The 25,949-nt window shown below is 41.2% G+C and overlaps 1 protein-coding gene across 3 annotated transcripts in view; it reads left to right on the top strand.

Moving 5' to 3' along the window:
- The window catches only part of cenpf (centromere protein F), a 43,455-nt gene extending 26,607 nt beyond the window's left edge, over window positions 1-16,848 (top strand). The window contains exons 17-38 of one of the 3 annotated variants that reach the window (XM_062025926.1): window positions 313-442; window positions 547-825; window positions 920-1,507; window positions 1,637-1,810; window positions 1,899-2,674; window positions 2,744-2,949; window positions 3,046-3,145; window positions 5,902-6,040; window positions 6,133-6,238; window positions 6,535-6,791; window positions 6,869-6,977; window positions 7,068-7,273; window positions 8,412-8,630; window positions 8,723-8,866; window positions 8,951-9,140; window positions 9,221-9,318; window positions 9,407-9,448; window positions 13,000-13,857; window positions 15,151-15,280; window positions 15,348-15,944; window positions 16,008-16,123; window positions 16,283-16,848. In XM_062025926.1, coding sequence (XP_061881910.1) covers window positions 313-442; window positions 547-825; window positions 920-1,507; window positions 1,637-1,810; window positions 1,899-2,674; window positions 2,744-2,949; window positions 3,046-3,145; window positions 5,902-6,040; window positions 6,133-6,238; window positions 6,535-6,791; window positions 6,869-6,977; window positions 7,068-7,273; window positions 8,412-8,630; window positions 8,723-8,866; window positions 8,951-9,140; window positions 9,221-9,318; window positions 9,407-9,448; window positions 13,000-13,857; window positions 15,151-15,280; window positions 15,348-15,944; window positions 16,008-16,123; window positions 16,283-16,393 — 5,575 coding nt within the window. In that variant the 3' untranslated portion in view covers window positions 16,394-16,848. Of the gene's footprint in view, window positions 1-312; window positions 443-546; window positions 826-919; window positions 1,508-1,636; window positions 1,811-1,898; window positions 2,675-2,743; window positions 2,950-3,042; window positions 3,146-5,901; window positions 6,041-6,132; window positions 6,239-6,534; window positions 6,792-6,868; window positions 6,978-7,067; window positions 7,274-8,411; window positions 8,631-8,722; window positions 8,867-8,950; window positions 9,141-9,220; window positions 9,319-9,406; window positions 9,449-12,999; window positions 13,858-15,150; window positions 15,281-15,347; window positions 15,945-16,007; window positions 16,124-16,282 lie in introns of all 3 variants that reach the window. The other 2 variants (XM_062025927.1, XM_062025925.1) reach the window with 2 other exon arrangements.
- The last annotated feature ends 9,101 nt before the right edge of the window (window positions 16,849-25,949 follow it).

The raw sequence follows: 25,949 nt of genomic DNA, 5'->3' as shown, positions 1-25,949 counted from the left end.
GAACCGAAAACTTTGACCTCAAAATCGTTTTAAGATCCTAACCTTGGATTTTTTTTTTTGTTCCACCCCTATACACAATAGATATTGTATGTGTTTACAGCGGATATATGATTTTAATTGTCATTAATCTTAATTGTTTAATCATTTATTTGTGGAAAAAATGTATATTATAAAATATTGTGGGGAAGAAAACAAATGACATGTACATATATACAGTATATACTACATTTAAGTAAGCGTGAATCTGTGTCATTACACGCACCCGCAAAAAAGATAGAGGATTTTAACGGGCTCCATCTTTAATGTGACCAGGTTGTCTGAGGAGAAAGCTGCGGTGCTGAGACAATGTGAGGAAACCTTAGCAGTGAAGGCAGAGGAGGCAACGCAAACCAAGCTGCGTTTGGAAGAAACTCAGCAAGAGCTCTTACTTGCCAAAAGCCAGGTGTGTTGAGACTTATGGTATTAAACAAATGTGATTCAAATTCTTAGTTCATTGTGTCATAGTCATCACTATGTACTTAGCCATCAAACTCTTCTCTGTTTCAGATTAGCTCAAAGGAGCAGTTGCTGAAGGTACAGCAACAGCTTGGAGCAGAGCTTCAGAAACAAATCAAGGCGATGACAGCTTGTGAAGATGAACACAAAAAAGCAGATGCAGAAAAATTGCAAAAGTTGCAACAGTTGGAGGAGGAATTGAAGGATGTGCGCACCCAAATGACGGAGAAGGAGGGCCAGCTCAGAGAAGGCGAGGCTCAGGTTTTGTCTCTGGAGAAACAAAATGCAATCCTGGAAAATGCTGTTAAAGAAATGGCTAAAGAAACCAAGGTAAGTATCAGGATGACTGGTTGTTAAATGAGCTTTGTAGCCTTTTGTCAGTTTTTTGCACCAGGCAGCAAATGTTTATTTTTCTATCGTTTAGCTCCTCATGCATGCACATGATGAGAAGGTGAACAAGCTGCATGAGCAGATGCTATCTTTAGAAGAAGACTTATCTGCAAGCAAAGATGCAGCTGAGAAACTCCCTTTGCTAAAGAGTGAGCTGGATGTGGCCAACCGCTTGCACGCCGACCTCAAAAAGCAACTGGACGCCATTGAAAATAGTCTTTCCTCCGTGACCGAAGTCAAGACCAACTTGGAAAAAACCTTAACTGAAAAAGTCAGCTTGTGCTCTGCTCTACAAAAAGAAGTCGCAGAGCTCAGGCAGAAGATGAGTGACTTTTCTGAGAGTCACGCTTTGGAAGCTCAAAGTTTCCTCCACAACGAAAAGAGCCTCAGAGAGCAGCTTGGAGCCGCAGAGAAAGCCCTGAGCGACATCAAAGAGGAGACTAGTCACACACGAACAGAAATGAAGAGCATGAAGACCACTCTGTCTGCTGCTTCACAAGGATTGGAGGAACGAGACTTAGCGATAAAGAGCTTAAAAGAACAGCTGAACAACGCAGAAGCAGAACAGGCCAAGTCCTCTGAGCAGTTGAAAGAGAAGATTGTTGCTATGAACAAAATCAAGGTTTGCTTGACAATGATTATTTACACATGCACAATTTCATATCACATTATTCAAATTACAACCACAATAATCAACGTAGCTAGAACATTACTTATTTAGTAGTATATGGTGTTACGTTTTTGCCTTTAGATGCTGCTGGAAATGCTTCAGATGGACCTGGAAGAGAACGAAACAACTGTAAACTCTTATCAAAGCCAAGTACAGGCACTAAAAGAGACGATCCAGTCACTGGAGTCTGAGTTGGCTCATAATCAAACTCGGATATCAAGCATGGAAGACTGGCTTGAGGACAGCAAAGCCCAGGTAGTCATGTTGCCCATTGACTGATTTGTAATGTAGTAACACCTTATTCAAATCATCATCTCTAATTTAAATGTTTGTTTTGTTTTAGGTTTCTGTCTTGGAATCCCGGCTTGTGGAGGTCCAGTCTCAGAACTCAGTGCTAGAGACACAGTACTTCACAGCCAGAGAGGAGCTGTTGGAGAGGAGCTGTGAAATAACTCGCCTGGAAGGTGATGCTATCAATCACAGTCAGCTTGAAGAAGAAGTCGCCGCCCTGGAAGCTAAAGTGGTGTCTCTCAGCGAGACCATTAAAGACAAAGAAGATGATGTCAGACAATCACACCAGGAGAAAAATGGCCTGAAGGCCACACTGAGGCAGTTAATAGAAGACAAAGAGCAATCACAAACTAACATAACGGAGCTGAATGTGAAGAGTCAGCAGTTAGAAACCAGGCTCAATGTGTTAGCTGAGGAGAATAAACGTCTGCAGACCAACATGCAGCTGTTAGCTGAGGAGAAGCAGCTATCAATTGCAGAGAAAGAGTCAGTACTGAGGCAGCTCAATGAGATGAAAGCCCAATTTGAGATAAATTCTCAACTAGAGACTCAATTCAGTGTGCTGGCAAATGAGCTGAATCTAGCATTGGAAGAAAAGTTACAGTTGGAAGGAACAAATAATCACCTAAAAGAGCAGAACATGACGCTGCAGACCTGTAAGGCCCAGCTGATGGAGGAGACGCGCCGATTTCAAGAAAGTATAGCAATGCATGACGACAAAGTGGCTTCTCTGCAAGAAGAGAAGGAATCTATCCAGAACCTCTTGCTGTCCGCGCAGCAAGAGTGTGAAAGAATGAAGGGTAAACTTGAAGAGGATACCGGAGCCAGGTACAATTTTACCCGCTTCATACCTTTTTATGTTCCGTCTTTTTCTTGATGTACATGACTGTGTCTTAGTAACCAGCTGTTTGAGACGGAGCAGGCTGATCTCCATCAGAAGTTGTCGTGTTTACAACAAGAGCTAAGCGTATTCAGGCAAAAGTATGACTCGCTGCTGGAGCAGGTGGGCCAACAACACCATCTCATACAGCAGCTGTCCGAGGTTCATGACAAGCCAGGAGAAAAGTTTAGCTCTGTAGAGCCTGAAGAGGGAGACTTCAGCAGTGAGTGCATGCTTTAAAATACAGATGATAATGTCTTAATGAAATTTGCTTGATGGCACATTCAGACTAAATTATCTCAAACGGTGATTCCAGCAGAGACATCAGGCGACAACGACTTGGAACCTGCACGAGACTCTTTGCCAGTAAACGAGTACAAAATGGAGGAACCCTCAAGCCAGCCCAATAAGGCTGCCAGGTACAGCGCCATTTTCAATAATAAGTAAGGATGTTCTGAACAAGGTTTTATTCTGCCGATTCCGATACCGATCATGAGTGAGATCGGCCGATACAGATGATGTGTATTCACTGTACATTTTTAAATGCATCTATGGTGAGTGCTATTGACAGTTTAACAATATCAACGCAATATTTAATGTTGTTCTTATTTAGTTGTATTACGCAATTGTTTGAGCCAAACAAAGTCATTAGTGCACAATAACTAAACAAAAGCAAAAACTACCATCTGCTAATTGTTTGGTTTTGCCCACAGAGTCCTCCAGTGTCCAGAGAATTGTAATTGTAAACATTAACAAATACAACAAAAAATTGTTTTGAGAAAATGAAAATGTCGATCTAATCACTCTCGTATCAATCATATACTAATAATGCACTCCACATTGACACGACCAATTTATGGATCGATCCGATCCTCCTCTTCTGTGTTATGTACTGACTGCAACATTTCTGACAAACCAACATAGCACTGTTATTATGCTCTCCAAACTCTTATCAATCAAAATGTTGTTAATTTCCTGTTTATACCTGCTTACTTTCTGCTGCAACGTGGTTGCATATACAGTCGTGGTCAAAAGTTTACATACACTTGTAAAGAACATATTGTCATGGCTGTCTTGAGTTTCCAATAATTTCTACAACTCTTATTTTTTTGTGATATAGTGATTGGAGCACATACTTGTTGGTCACAAAAAACATTCATGAAGTTTGGTTCTTTTATGAATTTATTATGGGTCTACTGAAAATGTGACCAAATCTGCTGGGTCAAAAGTATACATACAACAATGTTAATATTTAGTTACATGTCCCTTGGCAAGTTTCACTGCAATAAGGCGCTTTTGGTAGCCATCCACAAATTTCTGGAAAGCTTCTGGTTGAATTTTTGACCACTCCTCTTGACAAAATTGGTGCAGTTCCGGTAAATGTGTTGGTTTTCTGACATAGACTTGTTTCTTCAGCATTCTCCACACGTTTAAGTCAGGACTTTTGGAAGGCTATTCTAAAACCTTAATTCTAGCCTGATTTAGCCATTCCTTTACCACTTTTGTGTGTTTTGGGTCATTGTCCTTTTGGAACACTCAACTGCGCCCCAGACCCAACCTCCGTTATTTATGGGTCTACTGAAAATGTGACCAAATCTGCTGGGTCAAAAGTATACATACAACAATGTTAATATTTAGTTACATGTCCCTTGGCAAGTTTCACTGCAATAAGGCGCTTTTGGTAGCCATCCACAAATTTCTGGCAAGCTTCTGGTTGAATTTTTGACCACTCCTCTTGACAAAATTGGTGCAGTTCCGGTAAATGTGTTGGTTTTCTGACATAGACTTGTTTCTTCAGCATTCTCCACACGTTTAAGTCAGGACTTTTGGAAGGCTATTCTAAAACCTTAATTCTAGCCTGATTTAGCCATTCCTTTACCACTTTTGTGTGTTTTGGGTCATTGTCCTTTTGGAACACTCAACTGCGCCCCAGACCCAACCTCCGGGCTGATGATTTTAGGTTGTTCTGAAGAATTTGGAGGTAATCCTCCTTTTTCATTGTCCCATTTACTCTCTGTAAAGCACCAGTTCCATTGGCAGCAAAACTGGCCTAAGCATAATACTACCACCACCATGCTTGACGTTAGGAATGGTGTTCCTGGGATTAAAGGCCTCACCTTTTCTCCTCCAAACATATTGCTGGGTATTGTGGCCAAACAGCACAATCTTTGTTTCATCTGACCACAGAACTTCCCTCCAGAAGGTCTTATCTTTGTCCATGTGATGTCAGATGAAACAAAAATTGAGCTGTTTGGCCACAATACCCAGCAATATGTTTGGAGGAGAAAAGGTGAGGCCTTTAATCCCATGAACACCATTTCTACCGTCAAGCATGGTGGTGGTAGTATTATGCGTTGGGCCTGTTTTGCTGCCAATGGAACTGGTGCTTTTACAGAGAGTAAATTGAACAATGAAAAATGAGGATTACCTCCAAATTCTTCAGGGCAACCCAAAGTCATCAGCCCGGAGGTTGGGTCCTTGGCACAGTCGGGTGTTCCAACAGGACAATGACCCCAATCAAAAGTGGCTAAATCAGGCTAGGATTAAGATTTTAGAATGGCCTTCCCAATGTCCTGACTTAAACGTGTGGACAATGCTGAAGAAACAAGTCCATGTCAGAAAACCAACACATTTAGCTGAACTGAACCAATTTTGTCGAGGAGTGGTCAAAAATTCAACCAGGAGCTTGTGGCTACCAAATGCACATTATTGCAGTGAAACTTGCCATGGGACATGTAACCAAGTATTAACATTGCTGTATGTATACTTTTGACCCACCAAATTTGGTCACATTTTCAGTAGACCCATAATAAATTCATAAAAGAACCAAACTTCATGAATGTTTTGTGTGACCAACAAGTATGTGCTTCTATCACACACAAAAAATACTTAACATACAAAGAAATGCAGTTTATTTGCCGTAATGGAGTTGATTATTATTAGTTTTGGGAACCAGCGCCACACTGTGTATGGAGACACAATTACCTGCGAGCAGCTTTTCAGCCAGAGAGGGTCGGCTTTTGTGATCGGCATTAAAATGTAATAATTGGCAAAGGACGATCACATACTTTTTCACGAAAATCAGTCGATATCGATCAATTGACACATCCATAATAATAATAATAAATGCCCAATTATAATAATGAATACACCTAATCTCTCTTAACCCATCTAGTGAGACAGAAGCAGTCCTTGAGGTAATCAAAGCAGATGTGATTGAGGACATTGTGGAGGAAGACGGGGATGCAAGCATTGAAGATGGGCAGAAAATGCAGGAGGATCATCACCAGCAGCAATTTGATCAAGTAGGAAATGTATGGTTTTTCGCAACATTGTTTACGTATTACATGAGGATAAACCAAATAAATTTAGCTATAATTTTAAAACACATTTTTCTTTCTTTCAGGCTCCTGAGGAGAACTGTCCCAAGGCTGTCTTTGAAAACAGAGCTGCTGCCTGTGAGCTGTCATTGTGTTCCACATCTGAGGAGACTAGGGAGTTAAGACCCATGGGTGAGTCGGGTTACACTCACTGGTGCAACTGCACAATCTATTATAAGAGCTATATCAAAATTTTGTCATTTCAATTCAGTGTCAGAGAGATAATAATTCTACATTGTTTACTATTGTGGTTGTAAATGCATTTTAAGGAGAAGTGTATACATAATATTTTGCCCTTTAAATGTAGCTTAGAGACATAAGCAAAATATTAGAATATTCAATACTGTCAGTATGATAATACACCACAACCTCATTGATTGATTCAAACTAAAATACTGAATGGACTTTGTGTTTTATACTCTGAGCAGAGACAGAAATAGTTGTGCAGTTACAACACAACCAGGACAAGGAAAAACTCTCAGCGCAAGAAGAGAAAGTCCAGGCCCTGCACTCTGAGATTGAGCTCCTGAGCTCTGACCTTGCACTGAGGAAAGAGTTGACCTCTGACCTCCTGGCCCAGGTTCAAACCTTGGAGAATAAAGTAAAATCAGCAGAAGAAGAAACGTCTTGTGCAGCACAGAAGCTGAACAGTGCTCTGCATGAGAGGAACGGCCTCTCTGATCAGGTACGTTTGAGACTAAGATCTATGTATTTATAACATTTATTTACATCATTTGAGAAATTGTGTGTGTGTAATTTTAGTTGTCAAAGATGTCAGAAGAGAAGAACACATTAGCCCTGCAGCTCCAAACCGCTCACTGCCAGCTAACTGATGTCATGGAGATGATGGAAGGACTAGAAATGGCCAAAGGTAAATATAAATGCATGTTATGCGTTAACATGGTTAGTATTTGACATCATCACTAGCCCTGTAACTTAGTTACCAATATTTCTGTGTCAGGGGGGTGGGATGAGAAGTTTCTTCAGCAGGAGAGTGAGCTGAAGAGAGTTCGCTCAGAGAAAGCCAACCTGGAAAAGCACATCCTGGGCATGGAGTGTGAGCTGGACGCCCTGCAGGAGAAGCACAGCAGTCTGGAAGACGAGCTGGAAACTCAGAAGAGGACATGCTCAGGCTTGGAGCAGCAGATAGAAACACTGTCGACTGAGGTAAGGGCTCGGTCAAAGGCAAAAAAATGATTTGCAGTAACAAATACATTTCAAGGGGTTATGGTGTTTTTTTAAATCTACATTGAAAACATTTACCGGCGGTCTACGTTACAGTCTGTAATGGTCCTTTAGTCCAGATTTTGCATACATTTGTCTTTACATACCCATCTCCAAGCCACTTTTTGGCTATCTCTTAAAAACGAGCCGTTTGTGGGACGTATTATTTACATGGAGAAGACCTCCTCCATCCTTGGCTCTCTCTGGCTAGCTGTGTCTCCACTCCGTCCGCCATGTCTGTAGATTTGGGGGTACATATGGGGGTGGTCACGAACATAATTGTAACATCATGTAATGAAATAGTCTAATAAAATGGCTAAATAATAAGCTATACAGTATTTTTAAAGACAAATATTTGTGTTTTTGGTCATTGTTAGTATCAACTTTTTATTTTTCTCCTCACAAGATGCCTTTAGCTCTATTTTTTTTAATTTTGACGTTTTTTGGAGGACCAAAAACAAACAAACATCATTAACTGGAAATTCCCGCTTGACCTAATCATACATTTGAGTGTTTGTAGTGTTAAACCTGGATTCATACACATGCGCAGAGGCAGGGGAGCATGTCTCACCTGAACACCGGCTGCAGAAGCCCTGTAAAAGTTAGTTAATTCCAGCTGCCGAGGTGACCTTTGCCACGAAAAACCGAAGTTAACCAGGCACTTTTCACTCAGATGATGCTGTAAGTTTGTGTAGTGACCTGGTTAAAATTCCTGCACATATGTTAAAACTGCAATTTCAATGTGGTTGATGTGCATTTATTAGAAAAAAAGAATGAAGGTTGTAGCAATCACAAAAAAATTTGTTTATCGCAACTATTGTACGTAAAATTATGCATCGCCACTGAAAAGTGTGTTTTATCCGATTACTCGATTAATGGGACAAACTAATCAATAGATTACTCGACTGCTAAAACAATCAATAGCTGCATCCCTACCAAACAAACAAAAACAGGTATCAACAGGCAAAAAAAGTGGTTTTGCCTAACATGACCCCTCAAATGTTTTTTTGACTTTGGCAAGTAGGCATGTCCCTGTTTTATACTTGTTTAAGATTGACTGATTGTGTGACATTGCTACTAGACACTCCAGCTAAGAACTGAGCTGGTTTCCTGCATCGAGGAGCGAGATGAGCTGAGCCAGTCTGTGGGACAATGGCGACAAAAGGTTAACAGGCTGGAGAAAACCAACTGTGATACCAGGAGTTTGATGTCCATCCTGGATGAGGACATTAAAACAGGGAGGAAGGAAAATAAAGCTTTGCAGGGCAACATAGACAAAATCAAGACAGAGAGACAACAGGTACAAACTGTGTACCATTTGTTTTGAATGAGCTTATCCAAGTCATTATTCTCCTTAAATTATGATGTTAAGACTTGTTTTTGTGTCTTTAGCTGTTAGACCAGTTGAAGGTGTTGGAGGAGGCGATGTCAGAGCAGAGTGGAGAGAAAGACCAGCTTATGGGACAGCTTGATAAGATTAAGGAAGATCGCACATTTGCTGATCAAAACACAGAGTCTATGTTTAGCAAGATCCAGGTAAGTAAGGACAACGATGTAAGCATTTCAATGTATGTAGGACCTTTTTTTAAAGTGTATACTCCCCTGCTGTTTCTTTGCAAGGCTTTGGAGGGAGAAGTGAGCCAGCTGACTCAGTCTCTGGAATCTTCTCTACTAGAGAAGGGTGAAATCGCCTCTCGTTTGAATTCTACTCAAGACGAGATCCAGCAGATGCGAAACGGCATTGAAAAGCTCCACGTCCGCATTGAATCTGATGAGAGGAAGAAGAAGCAGATGAGCGAACTGCTCAAAGGTAAATTCTTAGTTTTTTTGGAAGCATCCTGACACTTTGTCTTATTGGAATGAACTGACCAGGACTGTGTGTATTTGTAGCTGCTCAGAGGAAAGCCGACTTACTGCAAGATAGCATTGATGCTCTGGAAAGAGAAAAGGAGGAGTTGGAGAGCAATCTCGAGGATGCGGTCCTTCAGGTGTTGTTTAAGATTTGTATTGCTAGAATATTCTTATCAGTTGAAGTCGTTTTAATGCATAGCATGTTTGACCTGCATATTGATACAGGCTGAGACCAGTAAAGAAGAGCTGGAGGAAGAAAGGCAAAAGGTATATTCATAAAAAATACTGTTATCGTCTTAATTAAGTACCTAGTTATCCATTGTGCAAACTTAAAATTGATTAAACACACTTACTCTTACATTACAAAAGGGATCCGCTCATAAGTGTCATCAGTCAGCCAAAAATTATTAAATATTTTCACTTTCAATGCTTGAAATCTATAGATCTATCTGTTGATATAACGTTTTTTATTATTTTTATGTTTTTTTATGTTATATGGCATGTTTGTCAAAAATAACTGGTTTTATATAATTGGAAAATGCTAAATATGCAATATGTCTAAAAAAGATAAGTTGCAGTGGGGAATATTTGAGGTAGGTTAATTACACCCTTGAATTGGTAAATTTGTGACAACATTGATTTTGATAGAGTAGACTAGTAGACAAAACAAACATTTTAACAGTGCCTATAGACCTATAATGAGAGAGAAAGCAGACAGAACTGTATATGTAATTACGTATATACAGCCGTGGTCAAAAGTTTGCATACGCTTGTAAAGAACATAATGTCATGGCTGTGTTGAGTTTCCAATAATTTTTACAACTCTTATTTTTTTGTGATAGAGTGATTGGAGCACATACTTGTTGGTCACAAAAAACATTCATGAAGTTTGGTTCTTTTCTGAATTTATTGTGGGTCTACTGAAAATGTGACCATATCTGCTGGGTCAAAAGCTTTTGGTAGCCCTCCACAAGCTTCTGGCAAGCTTCTGGTAGAATTTTTGACCACTCCTCTTGACAAAATTGGTGCAGTTCAGCTAAATTTGTTGGTTTTCTGACATGGACTTGTTTCTTCAGCATTGTCCATATGTTTTCAATGGGTTTAAGTCAGGACTTTGGGAAGGCCATTCTAAAACCTTAATTCTAGCCTGATTTAGCCATTCCTTTACCACTTTTGACGTGTGTTTGGGGTCATTGTCTTGATGGAACACTCAACTGCGCCCAAGACCCAACCTCTGGGCTGATGATTTAAAGGCCTACTAAAATGAATTTTTTTTATTTAAACGGGGATAGCAGATCCATTCTATGTGTCCTACTTGATCATTTCGCGATATTGCCATATTTTTGCTGAAAGGATTTAGTAGAGAACATCGACGATAAAGTTCACAACTTTTGGTCGCTGATAAAAAAAAGCCTTGCCTGTACCGGAAGTAGCGTAACGTCGCAGGTTGAAAGGCTCCTCACATTTCCCCATTGTTTACACCAGCAGCGAGAGCGATTCGGACCGAGAAAGCGACGATTACCCCATTAATTTGAGCGAGGATGAAAGATTTGTGGATGAGGAACGTTAGAGTGAAGGACTAGAGTGCAGTGCAGGACGTATCTTTTTTTCGCTTTGACCGTAACTTAGGTACAAGGGCTCATTGGATTCCACACTTTCTCCTTTTTCTATTGTGGATCACGGATTTGTATTTTAAACCACCTCGGATACTATATCCTCTTGAAAATGAGAGTCGAGAACACGAAATGGACATTCACAGTGACTTTTATCTCCACGACAATACATCGGCGAAGCACTTTAGCTACAGAGCTAACGTGATAGCATCGGGCTTAACTGCAGATAGAAACAAAAGAAATAAACCCCTGACTGAAAGGATAGACAGAAAATCAACAATACTATTAAACCATGGACCTGTAACTACACGGTTAATGCTTTCCAACCTTAGCGAAGCTTAACAATGCTGTTGCTAACGACGCCATTGAAGCTAACTTAGCTACGGGACCTCACAGAGCTATGCTAAAAACATTACCTATCCACCTACGCCAGCCAGCCCTCATCTGCTCAACACCCGTGCTCACCTGCAATCCAGCGATCGACTGAGCGACGAAGGACTTCACCCGATCATCGATGCGGTCGGCGGCTAGCGTCGGATAGCGCGTCTGCTATCCAAGTCAAAGTCCTCCTGGTTGTGTTGCTGCAGCCAGCCGCTAATACACCGATCCCACCTACAGCTTTCTTCTTTGCAGTCTTCATTGTTCATTAAACAAATTGCAAAAGATTCACCAACACAGATGTCCAGAATACTGTGGAATTTTGCAATGAAAACAGAGCTTTTTGTATTGGATACAATGGTGTCCGAATACTTCCGTTTCAACCATTGACGTCACGCGCATACGTCATCATACATAGATGTTTTCAACCGGAAGTTTCGCGGGAAATTTACAATTGCACTTTATAAGTTAACCCGGGGACGGCGTGGAGAAGTTGGTAGAGTGGCTGTGCCAGCAATCGGAGGGTTACTGGTTACTGGGGTTCAATCCCCACCTTCTACCATCCTAGTCACGTCCGTTGTGTCCTTGGGCAAGACACTTCACCCTTGCTCCTGATGGGTGCTGGTAGCGCCTTGCATGGCAGCTCCCTCCATCAGTGTGTGAATGGGTGAATGTGGAAATACTGTCAAAGCGCTTTGAGTACCTTGAAGGTAGAAAAGCGCTATACAAGTATAACCCATTTATCATTATTATTTAACCCGGCTGTATTTGCATGTGTTGCAATGTTAAGATTTCATCATTGATATATAAACTATCAGACTGCGTGGTCGGTAGTAGTGGGTTTCAGTAGGCCTTTAAGGTTGTCCTGAAGAATTTGGAGGTAATCCTCCTTTTTCACAAGTCCATGTCAGAAAACAAACACATTTAGCTGAACTGCACCAATTTTGTCAAGAGGAGTGGTCAAAAATTCAACCAGAAGCTTGCCAGAAGCTTTTGGATGACTACCAAAAGCGCCTTATGGCAGTGAAACTTGCCAAGGGACATGTAACCAAATATTAACATTGCTGTATGTATACTTTTTGACCCAGCAGATTTGGTCACATTTTCAGTAGACCCATAATAAATTTATAAAAGAACCAAACTTTATGAATGTTTTTTGTGACCGAGTATGTGCTCCAATCACTCTATATCACAAAAAAAAAGGAGTTGTAGAAATTATTGGAAACTCAAGACAGCCATGACATTATGTTCTTTACAAGTGTATGTAAACTTTTGACCACGACTGTATACATGCATAATTTCAAAGATTCAATGGCAGTTTAACTCATTTACGGTCACCAAGGCTCTGGGAATTACGCTCACGGTTGTCTGGCTTCATCTGGTGGTTAAGGCGCACCAAAATGATATATTTTTTACAATTTTAAATCGGCAAGAATAAGGTTAATTTGGTTTTCATAGAAAAACATATTTATTTAGCAGGATTTAAAACAAATAGCAGTTATGTTAGTCTAACAGTTCTTAAGAGAAAGTATGTCAAATAGCAGTTATGTTAGTCTAACAGTTCTTAAGAGAAAGTATGTATACTTTGTTTATATCCTATTCTAACAATGTTGCAATCAAAAACACGATGCAACTTTTATTTTACTTTTTTTTTTTTAACTCCATGGCGGAATTTCAGACCGGTACAGTTAAAATTGAAAATCATAAGGAACACATGGGCCCAAGGGGTGCACAAGGGAAATTGTCCTGAGACTGTGTACATTTAATTCTTCCTTATTCTTGATGCTGTCTTCTCTACCTGATTGTCTTATTCTGTCTGGCACTCAGGTGGAGGAAGAAAGGAGGGATCTTAATGAGGAGCTATTGAAACTCTCTTCCACTCTGGACAACCTGAGATCTGAAAAGGAGCAAATGGAGAGAGAGCTCCAAACAAAAAATCTAGAGCTGGTGGAGCTGAAGGCTGCCAAAGAGGAGCTGGAGCGAGGGTTGGAGAGGGCCGAGGTGGATCGTAGAGAAGAAGAGGTGAGGCAGAGATGCAGGGTTGAGGAGTTGGAGAAGGGAATGAAGGAGGAAATGGAGAAGCAGACGAGGCAAGTGGACGACCTCCAGGTGCAGCTTGAAGCATCCCGTCAGCGTGAGATCTCCCTTAAAGAAAAGAGCGCAGAAACAGATAGGGAGCGAGAAAGGATCCAATGTCTTTTGGGGGAGTTTGAGGAGGAGAAACGATGTCTGCAGAGCTCACTAGAGAAATGGAAGACGGAAGGGGAGAACTGGGAGGGACAGAAAAACAAGCTAATGGTTCGCATTGATATTCTGGAAGAAGACATTGTAAAAACAAAGGCGGCAGAGAAGGAAGCGTTGGAGCAGGTAGAAGGAGAAAACAGGCGGCTAGTGGAGGGAAGAGACAGACTTCAGCAGGAGAACCAAAAGCTTAATTCGAGCAAGGAAGAGGACAGACAGAACCTGGAGGTGGAGATAAAGACGCTTCAGTCGTCTTTGATGCTGATGGTAGAAGAGAAGGAGTGTATGACCTCGGCTCTTTCTACATTAGAAGAAGAGAAGCAAAAAGCTCAATGTGGCGAGAAGAAACTGTCAGAGGAGCAAAAGAGCCTTCAGTCCACAGTTACCACCTTGGAGGAGCAGCTAGAAGCAAAGCAACTCTCTGTCTCAAAGCTCACTGAGCAGGTACACACACACACACACACATACTTAGGGCCTGATTTACTAAAGGTTTGCATGTACTAAAACACATGCAAACTTGATAGCAAACCACAAAGCTGAGCTACTAAACGTGTGCAAAGTGGATTGCGTCTGTTAAGTGATCAGAATAAGGCGTGAAATCCATTTTGCGTCTGTCTTCATTAATGTTCAAAATGTATGCTGATCATCAAAACGCCCACAATACTGGGAAGAGAAAACGCAAATATAATTATTTAGCACGCACAATGTGATTCATCAACACTCATCACCGTTTTGTGAGCACTATTTAGCTTTTTTTTAGCACGTGTCAGAAGGACGTGCAAATTCACAGTTTCACACAGTTCTCTAGCTGCAGAGACACAATGGACAGACAATCCGCCTTCCCACGTGTGTGTGTGTCAACATTTTGGACAGTCAGAAATAAAATATCTTAGACATATCATCTATTCAGCAATTTCCTTTTTTAATTTTATAGCTGCTTGTTGACGTAATGGGCTGATTAAAACAAATTCACTTGATGCGTTTTGGTGTCTAGATTGCGATTCACAAAAGGTGTTACAGATTATAGATGTGTGCTGCTGGTTCAACACATTGCACACTGAGGGAGGAGCATGATAACAGAAAATGATCAAGTGTATCCATGATAAAAGGTGGTCTGCAACACTTTTCAATTGCACAATCAGTGTTAGTAGATCTCACGCAACACGCCCACTCATAATACACATTATTTTACTTTTTACACATGCTGTCTAGAGCATGGTATTTGGAGCTTAGTAAATCAGGCTCATAGTTGTTTAATGTTGCATATCATTGGAGTTGAGCTATTGAGTTAATAGTCCTGCATGTTCATGGTCATGTTCATTTGTTGGTAGCAGTCATGTGCTTTTACAGAGCGATTGATCATTTCTAAACAACTCACTAAGATTTGTGATGGCTTCAGTAGTTTGTGTATATAAATGCATGTTTTAGCTGTGCTGATACTCCAGCTTCTTCCCACACACCACAAACCTGCATGTTAGGTTAAGGGGAGGCTCTAGATTGTGCATACATGTGAATGGTTGTCTACATGTTTGTCTGTATGTGACCTATGATTGATCTGCATGCACCCCGCCTCTCAAAGTGTGCTGGGATAGGCTCCGGTCCTAATAGAAAAAAACATATGTTAATTAACAATAGTTTGTATAAATAGGGAACATTATACTGTAACTTCCTTCTCAATTATTGGTATGAAATATGTCCACTTGTTTGAAAAAAATCTCCTTACTTGTCTCCGCCCAGGTGTCCGAGCTGTCGTCTCGTATCGCCCGTCTGGCCAAACAGAGAGAGTCGGCCAACACTAAGTTAAATCTTTGGATGAAGACGTGCAAGCAGCTGGAGCAAGAGAAGCAGCTCATACTGAGCAGCTCAGGTTTGTTAGTGTACACCTCCAATTAGGTAAAAGAGTACATTTTTAACATGGACCACCCTTATACCAGATGGGCAGAGCAGTGAGGAGGTGAAACAGCTGCAAGCAGAGGGGAAGAAGGAGGTTGAAGAGCTAACCGCTTCCCTTAAGGAGGCAAGGGCAGAGTTTGAGGTGAAAAACAAGGAGGTGGAAGAACTAAAGGCAGCCCTGGAGGAGGTCAACGGTGAGTTAAAAGAAGTCAACCAACTTGTGGACGAGAAGACAAAGGAGGTGGACGACACCATGAACAAATACTGCAGCTTGATGTTAGAGGTGCACAAACTAGAGGAGGCCAATGAGGTTCTGACGACAAGGCTGCAGCACCTGACTGCCAGCAAACACGCCAACAAGGACAAGCTCCACGGCCGCCGGCGCTCTGCAAGAACTTCCGCTTCCGTAGAAGAGGAGAACACAGAGAACACGGCTCCTCCCACTCCTCAGAGGTCTCCACAGGGATCCACCTCCGGGAAGAGGGCTCATAGAGACATGCGCGATAAAGACAGCGCTCAGGAGGCCCTTCACAACCTCACCAAGAAGATCAAAGCCAATGCTGTGACCACGCCTAATAGAAGAAGTGACCAGGAGGAGGAATTCCAGCCTGAGGGACTTCCAGAGCTGGTACAGAAAGGTATGTATGCATGGCAATACAACATGTAAGCTGCAGAAGTGGAGTCATAGTGTGTTCTCTTAGGGTTTGCTGACATTCCAATGGGGGAAGCCAGCCCCTTCATCTACAGGAGAACCACTGTGAGGCGCTGTAGCCCTCGACTGGCCGCCAGGCAGACAACCACCACATCAGACAGCAAGGTGAGATGTAACACACACAACTAATCACTTACAACTTTTCAAACACACTTTTGATGTTGTGCTATTTGATGAGCTCTGGCTACTGCAAAAGATTCCAGGTCAAAGGTAAAATACAGCTTACCTGATTTCCTCATGCTCATGTTGTTTTCCCCTCGTCAGGTGTTGCAACCTTTATTCCAGCAGAGTCCACAGTCTGCAGACGCCTTAAGCAGGAAGTGTCTAAGTGGAGAAGAAAAGGACATGGAAGAAGATAAATGTCATGTTCAGTAGGAATACATAAATACACTGCGCGCAAGTGCATGTGTTTATATACCGTTTATAATTACACTCCACTTGTTAACATCACTCACACCAAACCTGAATCATCGTGCACCTTTTTGGTTTATTACACTATTGTAGATATTTAGGAATAGCAGGAATGTTTTAGAACACCACTAAAATTGTCTTTGAATGTAAGCTAATTTTACTGTATATACTTCACTGTCCTAAGCCTGTGTGCATTGTACAGCCTATAGTAGACCATATTTACAAGGATTCATTACTTTCTTTGTAATGGCAGCTACTTTTTATATCGCCAATTAGATTTTAATAGTTTCTTTAATTGTGTCTTTGCTTTGTGGCATCTCCTAAATTTCGAGCTTTTATTTACATGAAACATGCTCATTGTCTCAGATGCACTTTTATGATGATGTTTTTTTTATTTTCTATTACTAAACGTGTCTAAACGACTACATTGTCTTTCTTTTTTGTTATTTTGCTGGACTAAATCAAAAACATCCAATTTCAGTGTTTCCGCTGGCCATTAAAAGGCATTTGCCAGTCGACCACAATCATGGTGGGTGGGTGTGTGTGTGTATATATAATACATTACACTGGTCTAATGTACCTAACCTTTGCAATTCTATGCCACACATTGTTGTGTGTAGTAGTAGTGGTCACGACACTCACTTTAATGTTGGAGCTGGAACTAATGTTTTTGAAACAATGGTCACTCTCTAAGTACACATGGTTTCCAAGCCCTAAGAAGAGATGTTTGCAAGGGTGGGCTATGTGAACCCCGGAAATTATATCGTAACATGTTGACCAACCACAGCTTCTTTTTTATTTTCTAACTTTATTTTAACAACAAAATTCAAACAATCAGAACATACCGGTAAAAGTAAACATGTCTCTATACATGTTTTTTTTTCAAAATATGTACATAGAAATCATTTTCCTCTTTAATTTCCAAACTGTGATTAAGAAACTGAAACAAAACTACCATTAGGAAAGAATAAACAAAAGAAACATGAAACCTGTGCGAGGAATAACAAAAGAAAATAAGAAAAAAAAAATCAAAGCATCATATAACAATTTTCTTTGAATTTTGACTTTGATGTAATCATGTTAATTGTTTTAATATAATGTATTATAGGATGTAGGAAGTTTTAATGACCTTTTGTTTTTCTTTGTCATTATTAGTAAATGCTGACACAAATCTAGATTTTTTTGGTAGAGCACGCAAAGATCTGCCGGAGGGTACGTGAGGGGGAGGTGGGGGGGGTGTTTTTCAGCTCTCTCTCTGTGTGTGTGTGTGTGTGTGTGTGTGTGTGTGTGTGTGTGTGTGTGTGTGTGTGTGTGTGTGTGTGTGTGTGTGTGTGTGTGTGTGTGTGTGTATATATATATATATATATATATATATATATATATATGTGTATATATATATATATATATATATATATTTGTCCTGGGTATGACTCAAAACTGCATCCGGTGATGAGGCTTCAGTTCGGGAGTTCTGGAGTTTTGGGGAAGGTGGAGTTACCCCTCAGTCATCATTGCTCCCAGGTCCACTCTGACCCGGGGTGGTAGTACCTGTCAGGGTCCCACCTATGGGTTGAATAGCATTTCAAAGACCTCAACGGTGGAAGTGGCGGAGGATGACACGGCATGTCACAACGGCACTGAAGGCGGATGAAGGCTGCAACAGAGAGTGGTCTCCAGTCGTCATGGATCCATGCCACTGGATCAAAGCCCCTCTCTGCCAAGGACCGTGTGGTGGCTGCAGGCGCATCAGTCTCCCCACGCTAAAAGACGTCACGCGCAGGCGTCCTCCCGAATGGGAATCCATCCATTCTGAGGACAGTCATACTCGACTACGAGTGACTGCCGAAGATGATGATATATATATATATATATGCATGCATGCTTTGGAGCCCCTGCCTCGAAAGAAAATGCTTGGTTTAGTGCCCTAAAATATGAGCCCTCCTTTAAGGTAACACTTGCCTAGACCTTTAAAAAGTTTAAATTTGAGGCTTGTGTGTATATGTATGTGTGTGTGTGTGTGTGTGTGTGTGTATATATATATATATATATATATATATATATATATATATATATATATATATATATATATATATATATATATATATATATAAACGTGGACTCACTGGTGACGGTGGCAGAGAAGAGGACTGTGGAAAATGATGCCAGTCACCCTCTGCATACTGTTATCAGTAGCCAGAGGAGCCTGTTCAGTGCTAGACTGCTTCATCCCAAGTGCAGGACTAATAGACTAAAAAACTCCTTTGTCCGTCACGCCATCAGACTGTACAACTCCTCTCTGGGGGGGAGGAGGTGTACTAGGATGACAGGGGATGCAAAACAATAACATATGACCCCATTATTTATTATTTACTTTTTAATTATATCTCAACTCTGTACACTGCTGCTGGATTTATTTTCCTGAGGGAACTCTCCTGAAGGAATCAAAGTACTATCTATATATACATACATACACACACATGGGCATTACGTCTTTTTAGGTGGCATTAAACATTAAATTATTAATAAAGTATTATTAATATTGCCCTTAATTTACATGAAATAGACCCCACCACTAATCAGTATGATAAATAGTCATAAGTAGTTATTGAATGAAGATCAATGTTGTTTTTTTGCTCCTGTGTTCTCCCTACAGTTTGTGTCGTGCAATTTCATTTATCAGGGGGTCAGATAGCTATGTCGCCGCCCTCAGGCGCAGCTCGATACTACCTGCCAACATCCAGCATGCTATTCTATTCACTCAAAGCCCGCTAACATTACGGGCCCTCTTCCAACAACTCCACTCAAGAGCTCCCCCTGCCGGCTGCACCATGAAACAGCTGCTCAACGAACACATGTTGATATGGTGAATGACAGACCCAGATAACTTATTCCACACCATCCACAACAACTGCCAATATTACATAGCAGACCATTACAATAGGAACATATAAAACAGATGATAGACTATCAATTATTCACTTTAACAGGAGAAGCATGTATGCCAACTTTGAAAATAATAAACTATAATTAAAACACTTTAAAGAACCATTTGAAGTAATAATGATCTCAGAAATCTGGATAGATACAACAAGGGGAATAAACTTTGAGTTGGGTGGATGTGAACCTAACTATATTAACAGGAATAATACAATTGGAGGTGGACTAACAGTGTGTGAGAAAAAAACCCCATCTCAACTACAAAGTAGTTAAAAACAAGTATCTTGCTATTGATAACCAGTGTTGGGTTATGTAGCACTACTCATTTCTGCAGCAGTCTATCGTTATAACAGTCACCAATGTGGTTACCTAGCACTTTATATTCACGGGAGGAAATAAACAAACCACCATTACTTCTTTTGGTCCAGGAACTCACTGAGCCGTTTATTCTGCGCATGCTCACAACATACCATTTCAGTGCACGCAGGCACATGACGTCACTGCGTAAGATATTCAACATGGCTTTGCTATTTATATTATTAAATGCGCTTAACACTCCCACTCAAAGACATGTTTATAGCTCTCTATAATGGCAAAACAAAAACCAATAATACATAACTCCAAAATAAAACATTTTGGCATACTGGCAGTGTTAAAACTTCAAACTTATTTACATCTGCCAATTCACATCACTCTCCAAACAAATACCCCTTGAACTTCTCAAATGTTGCCTTTGTCACTGGCTTGGTAAAAACATCAGCTACCATGTTTGCAGTAGGGCAGTATTCTATAGAAATGTTCCCTTCTGTTTGTGCAGACCGTATAAAGTGGTACTTTATATCTACGTGTTTGCTCCTCTGTCTGCATACTGGGTTCTTAGATAAAGCTATTGCCCCTTGGTTGTCCTCATATATCTTGACTGGTAGATGCTGGTGACTACTATCTATTCCTTTAAGTAGTTGCACAAGGTACATACTCTCTTGAGTAGTGGCTGCTAGTGCCATATACTCAGCTTCACAGGTGGACAGTGCCACCGTTGGCTGTTTCCTGCTCTTCCACGATATAACTGGACCATTTTCAGTCAAGCTGAAACAGTATCCAGTCGTGCTCCTCCTATCATTTTTATCAGCTGCCCAATCAGCATCACTATATCCCTCAAGCTGAAGGCTTCTCTCACATTTCTGGAAGTGTAGTTTTTGATCTATAGTACCCTTTAAGTACCTTAGTAGGTGTTTTGCTGTAGCCCAATGCTGCTGCGTTGGTTCTGCTAGGTGTTGTGATAGTTTACTAACAACCCAGCTCAAGTCAGGTCTAGTACATGTCATAATGTAGATCAAACTACCTACTATTTCTCTATATCCAGTTGAATCGATAACTTCACCCTCATTGTCAAAGTTTAACTTTTGCTCACATGGGGTGGATCTTGGCTTGCAGTCTGACATTCCAAATTTTGCTAACATCTTCTCTATGTGTTTCTTTTGAGTCATTTTGATCTCTCCTTCACTCTGTTTGAAATCAATACCCAGAAAGTGTTTAAGTGGACCCATATCTTTCATCTTAAACCTTCTCTTCAACATTTCCTTTACATCACTGAGTAAGGTGTTGCTACTCGCCGCTATGATTAGGTCATCCACCCATACCAACAGAATCACTTTCTCATTCTCAGATTCTCTGCTATAGACACAATGATCAGCATCATTTTGGACAAAACCATTCTCTGTAAGATGATCATGCAGTAACATGTTCCAGTTACGCCCGGACTGTTTTAAACCATACAATGACTTATTGAGTTTACACACTAAGTGTTCTCCTGTTTTTGACTTGACCTCAAAACCTTCCGGTTGTTCCATATATACCTCACAGTCTATTGGAGCATGTAGGTAAGCAGTCTTTACATCCATTTGGTGCAGGGTAAGGTCCTCCTGTACAGCCACCTGCATCAATGCTCGGACAGACGTCATGTTGGCTGTCGGTGAAAAAGTCTCTTTATAGTCAATCCCTTCCACTTGACCATAACCCTTTGCGACATATCTTGCTTTACAAGTCTCTAATCCATCTGGGCTCTCTTTCACTGTATATACCCAGCGACCTCCCACTGCTTGTTTGCCTCTTGGCAGTGGGGTCAGAGTGAAAGTTTCATTCTCTGTCAAAGAGTTCATCTCCTCTTTCATTGCGTCAACCCACATTTTTGACTTGTTAGAGTCCATAGCTTCTGTAAATGTTTTAGGTACATCATATGCCACTCTGTAGAAATAATCTACATTTTCACTATCGTCAATATTACACTCAGCTTTACACTGGTACTCTTTTAAGTATTCTGGAGCCTTTTTCTCTCTTATAGGATACCTCCTTTCTCCCTGTTCTCTCTGAGTACTACCTGTCTGGGGTAGCTTTGCCTCAGCAGTCTCCTCAACACTAGACTCTTTACTCTCATTAGGCTGTCCCTGACCCTGCTTGACTACCTTTGGCCGTGCATCTTCATAATTCTCAATCTCACTCCCCATATCACAATATGTCTGAGTCTGGCTATCTGCACTACCTTTGGTGATGAATTTTACCAGCCTATGTTTTAGGACTTTTCCAGTGTCAGGATAATACACATTATATGCTGGGCTATACTTGTCATAGCCTACAAATACTCCTTTTTCGCATCTAGAATCCAGCTTCTTTTTATCCTGCTTATACACGTAGCATTCGGAACCAAATATCTCCATGTTAGATAAGTTAGGTGTTTTTCCTGTGAAAACACAATAAGGTGTCTGCTCTAGACGCTTACTGTAACACCTGTTGCGGATTTGAGCTGCTGTCTGTACAGCATATGTCCATAATTGCTTTGGGAGGTTACTCTCCAATAGCATGCATCGTGCCATTTCAAATAAGGTTCTCCAACCTCTTTCGGCGGTTCCATTCTGATGAGGTGAGTAGGGTGCACTCGTCTCGTGCCTTACCCCGTTACTCCTCAGTAAAGACTGGAACTCCTGCCCGGTAAACTCTGTACCGTTATCAGACCTTATGCACTTTATCTTTCCATATGGAGCTACATCTGCTATGAATTTCTCTGTAGCTTTTGATGTGTCACTCTTCGCTTTGATAAAGTATGGAAAAATCATCCCGCTGTAATCATCAGTAAATGCTATTGCATATCTGTATCCATCTTTATCTGTTGGCTCTATAGGACCGCATAAGTCTGTGTGTACTAGTTCTAGTACAGCTGTAGCTTTAGCGTCTGCCTGTCTGTTTCTACTTTGGGTAAACTTTCCCTGTGTACATATTTCACAGTTTTGATTGGACTTGTCATGTTTCCCTTTAATCGACATCCCTTCAACTACCTTTTCTAATCTTGCAATATCATCAAAATTACAATGACCAAGTATCTTATGCCATGTTTGAATGTCATGACACCCGTACACTTCATCAACATGATCTTCTACTGTGATAAGGTAATACAGTCTACCATACACATCCATTTTGAACTTGGTACCATCCTTGTGGACCAGCCAGTTATCACCATCCTTGAAGCGTAGCTCCGCTCCGTTGGCTGTCGCTGATTTCACTGAAAAAATGTTTTGTGGAAATGATGGGATGTAAAGTGCTTGTTTGAGCCTTGTTTTGACTCGTCGTCCCTCGCTGTCCAGCAAGTAGACTTCGGCGTCTCCCCTCATCTTTGCCATCCCGCTCACCTTGGTTCCATCGGCAAGCTCAATCATGTGGTCCTCAGGCCTGAAGCTCTTGTCGACTGTCTTGAACTTTCTGGCGTCGTTGATCAGGTGGGTCGTGGCGCCACAGTCGACCATGAGACCCTTCTTGCTTCTTATTTGTGGAGGACAGTCACTCAATTTGAAGAAACAGAAAGATGTAGGTTCTGCCTCCCCATCAGCTTTCTTTATATGGTCACGGCCTCGTCCTCGACCGCGTCCCCTTCCCCGATGTGGTGTATCCCATTTTCGATACTCTCTTCTCGTCTGGGATTCGTCAGGGCATGTCCTGGCCATGTGTCCCTTTTTCCCACATGTGTAACACTCGACATCAGCTAGATCCATTTTCTTTCCTCTTCCTCTTCCATGTAATCTTGCTGCCCCGCTAGCCTTCATCACATTGTCTTCTTCTGCATTCACGTCGTTCTTCCCATATTTTTCTGTACTCTCATAACTTCGCAGTTTCGTTTTAAACTCGCCAAACGTTACAGTGTCATTTGTTTGGGTAATGTGCACGACGAATGGCTTATATGAGTCAGGTAGCCCCTTTACTACCATGGCTATCTGAAGCCCATCACTTATCTGTTCGTCTGCTCTTAATGACGTGAAAATAGTCTCTGCTCTAATAATATAGTCCGTGACAGTTTCATTACTAGCCTTATGGAGCGAGGAAAGTTCACAATACAAACTCACAACACGAGGTTTGTCTTTTCCCGCGTAATGCTCGCGAAGAATCTCCAGTGCTGCTCTTCCATCACGTTTCGCGTCCCTCATTATCAACGACAAACTCTTATTGTCTAGACACTGCACTAGCTCCGCATATGCCTCACCGTTCTTTGCCTCATCTTCCGCGAGAGCTTCTTCGTCTTCCTCATCTATGTGTGGGTATTCCAGGATAACTCCTCCGAGACCACGTAACTCCATGTGTGCGAGGAACCTCGTTTCCCAGAGTTCATAATTTTTCTCGTCACCGTCGAATAAAAGTCTAAACCATCTTTGGCCTGAATGACTGGGCCCATAACCTGTAGCACTACTCATTTCTGCAGCAGTCTATCGTTATAACAGTCACCAATGTGGTTACCTAGCACTTTATATTCACGGGAGGAAATAAACAAACCACCATTACTTCTTTTGGTCCAGGAACTCACTGAGCCGTTTATTCTGCGCATGCTCACAACATACCATTTCAGTGCACGCAGGCACATGACGTCACTGCGTAAGATATTCAACATGGCTTTGCTATTTATATTATTAAATGCGCTTAACAGGTTAGTTACTGAAAACCATTAACTAGTTACAATTACTAGTTACTTTATTTCAAAAGTAACTCAGTTACTAACTCAGTTACTTACACCAAAAAGTAATGCGTTACTGTGAAAAGTAAATAGTTACTTCTTTTTCCCCCCCCCTTTTTTTTTAAGGCTCCCATTAATGCCCTTTTAGCCTTCATTTCAGTACTGTTATTGCACTGGACAATAATACAATCTGTTGATCAACTTGACATGCGATTGCATCACTGAACTCAGAAAACAATGTGGTCTACATACAACACACAAAGACAAAGATATGTTTCAAAGGGCCAATTTATTTCAGGCCAGAAAAAATTGACAAAACTATTTTAAATAGCTGCAACATAATGGCACTTTAACTCTAAGTAGATAGGATCTTTGATCCAAGACACAACTTACATTTAACTAAAATGTTATTCTCTTTGTGCTCGACAAAAGAAAAGTATTGAGAATGTCTCCATGTTAAAAAACTTGACTTCTGGCTTTGCCATGATGTCTTGTTAGTTGTTATGAGAGTAGAGTGTGTGTGTGTGTGTGTGTGTGTGTGTGTGTGTGTGTGTGGCCCTTTAAGATATGACAGCATGAGAGGTGAGTGACGTCAGTGAGTGAGTGGGCGAGAGAGATGAGGGAGCGGCGACAGTGAGTGTGTGTAGGTGCTCTAGCTTGGTGGAAGGCTGCGTCCAATAAAGTCACAAAGTTGCAACAAACCGCCGGGCTTGTCATTCACCCTCAGCTGTAAAGACCCTCTTCCGGGTAAAGTGAAGGTTGTTAGACCCGAAGTACGGCTCTGGAGGAACGTCTCCCCTGTGGGGAGGCGTGCTTTCTGTGGGTGGGGGAAAGCACGCCTCTTCTTTTCCACCGGAGCGCTCCAATAAAACACACTCAGATCTTCAGTTTCTAGCCGATACTACATTAAAATAACGCATCATGCAGTAACGGTAACTGAGTTACTGTATATTGTTGCGTTAACCAGCATTCCTCCAATGGGGAATTCAAATTGCTAGTCTCTCCCAGATTCTTTTTATGGCAATATGCTGTTGTTTATATTCAATCACCAGGCAGAAGTTGGTATTTTGTGGTTTATTCTCCAAGCTTAGAGGACAAACCTGAGACCAACCCAGCACCCAAGCGTTCCCTAGCCCGGTCCAGATCGGTCTAGCTCAAACCCCCGGAAGTCCCTCGATCTTCCGTCTGTCCCTCGCCCCCACTCTCTTTGTTTAGACTACTCCGAGTTATCTCTACTCTGACACATTCCAATCTAGAAGGCCAACACCTTACTATGAGACTCAAAAGAAGGAAGAATACTAGCTATTCTTTATATGACTAGGAGTTTAGAAAGAAGTAACACTTAAATATGGATATGCTTCCAACAATATAAAAAAATAACGCGTTAGATTACTAGTTACCGCCGAAACTAACGGCGTTACAGTAACGCGTTAGTCCCAACACTGTTGATAACCTATTAGAATTCATCACTGTGAAAATGTGTTAGTAAGCTGCATATACTGTATAGAGCACCAAACTCAAGTATAGTGACATAGACAGACTGGATCAAAGCAACTTTTACAGATAACCAAACAATGATTTGTATAACGTTAA

Source organism: Entelurus aequoreus, linkage group LG02 (genome assembly GCF_033978785.1).
Source record: "Entelurus aequoreus isolate RoL-2023_Sb linkage group LG02, RoL_Eaeq_v1.1, whole genome shotgun sequence".
NCBI classification, from domain to species: Eukaryota; Metazoa; Chordata; class Actinopteri; order Syngnathiformes; family Syngnathidae; genus Entelurus; species Entelurus aequoreus.
The sequence above is the reverse complement of the archived record's forward strand: the minus strand, read 5'-3'. Positions and strand labels throughout refer to the sequence as shown.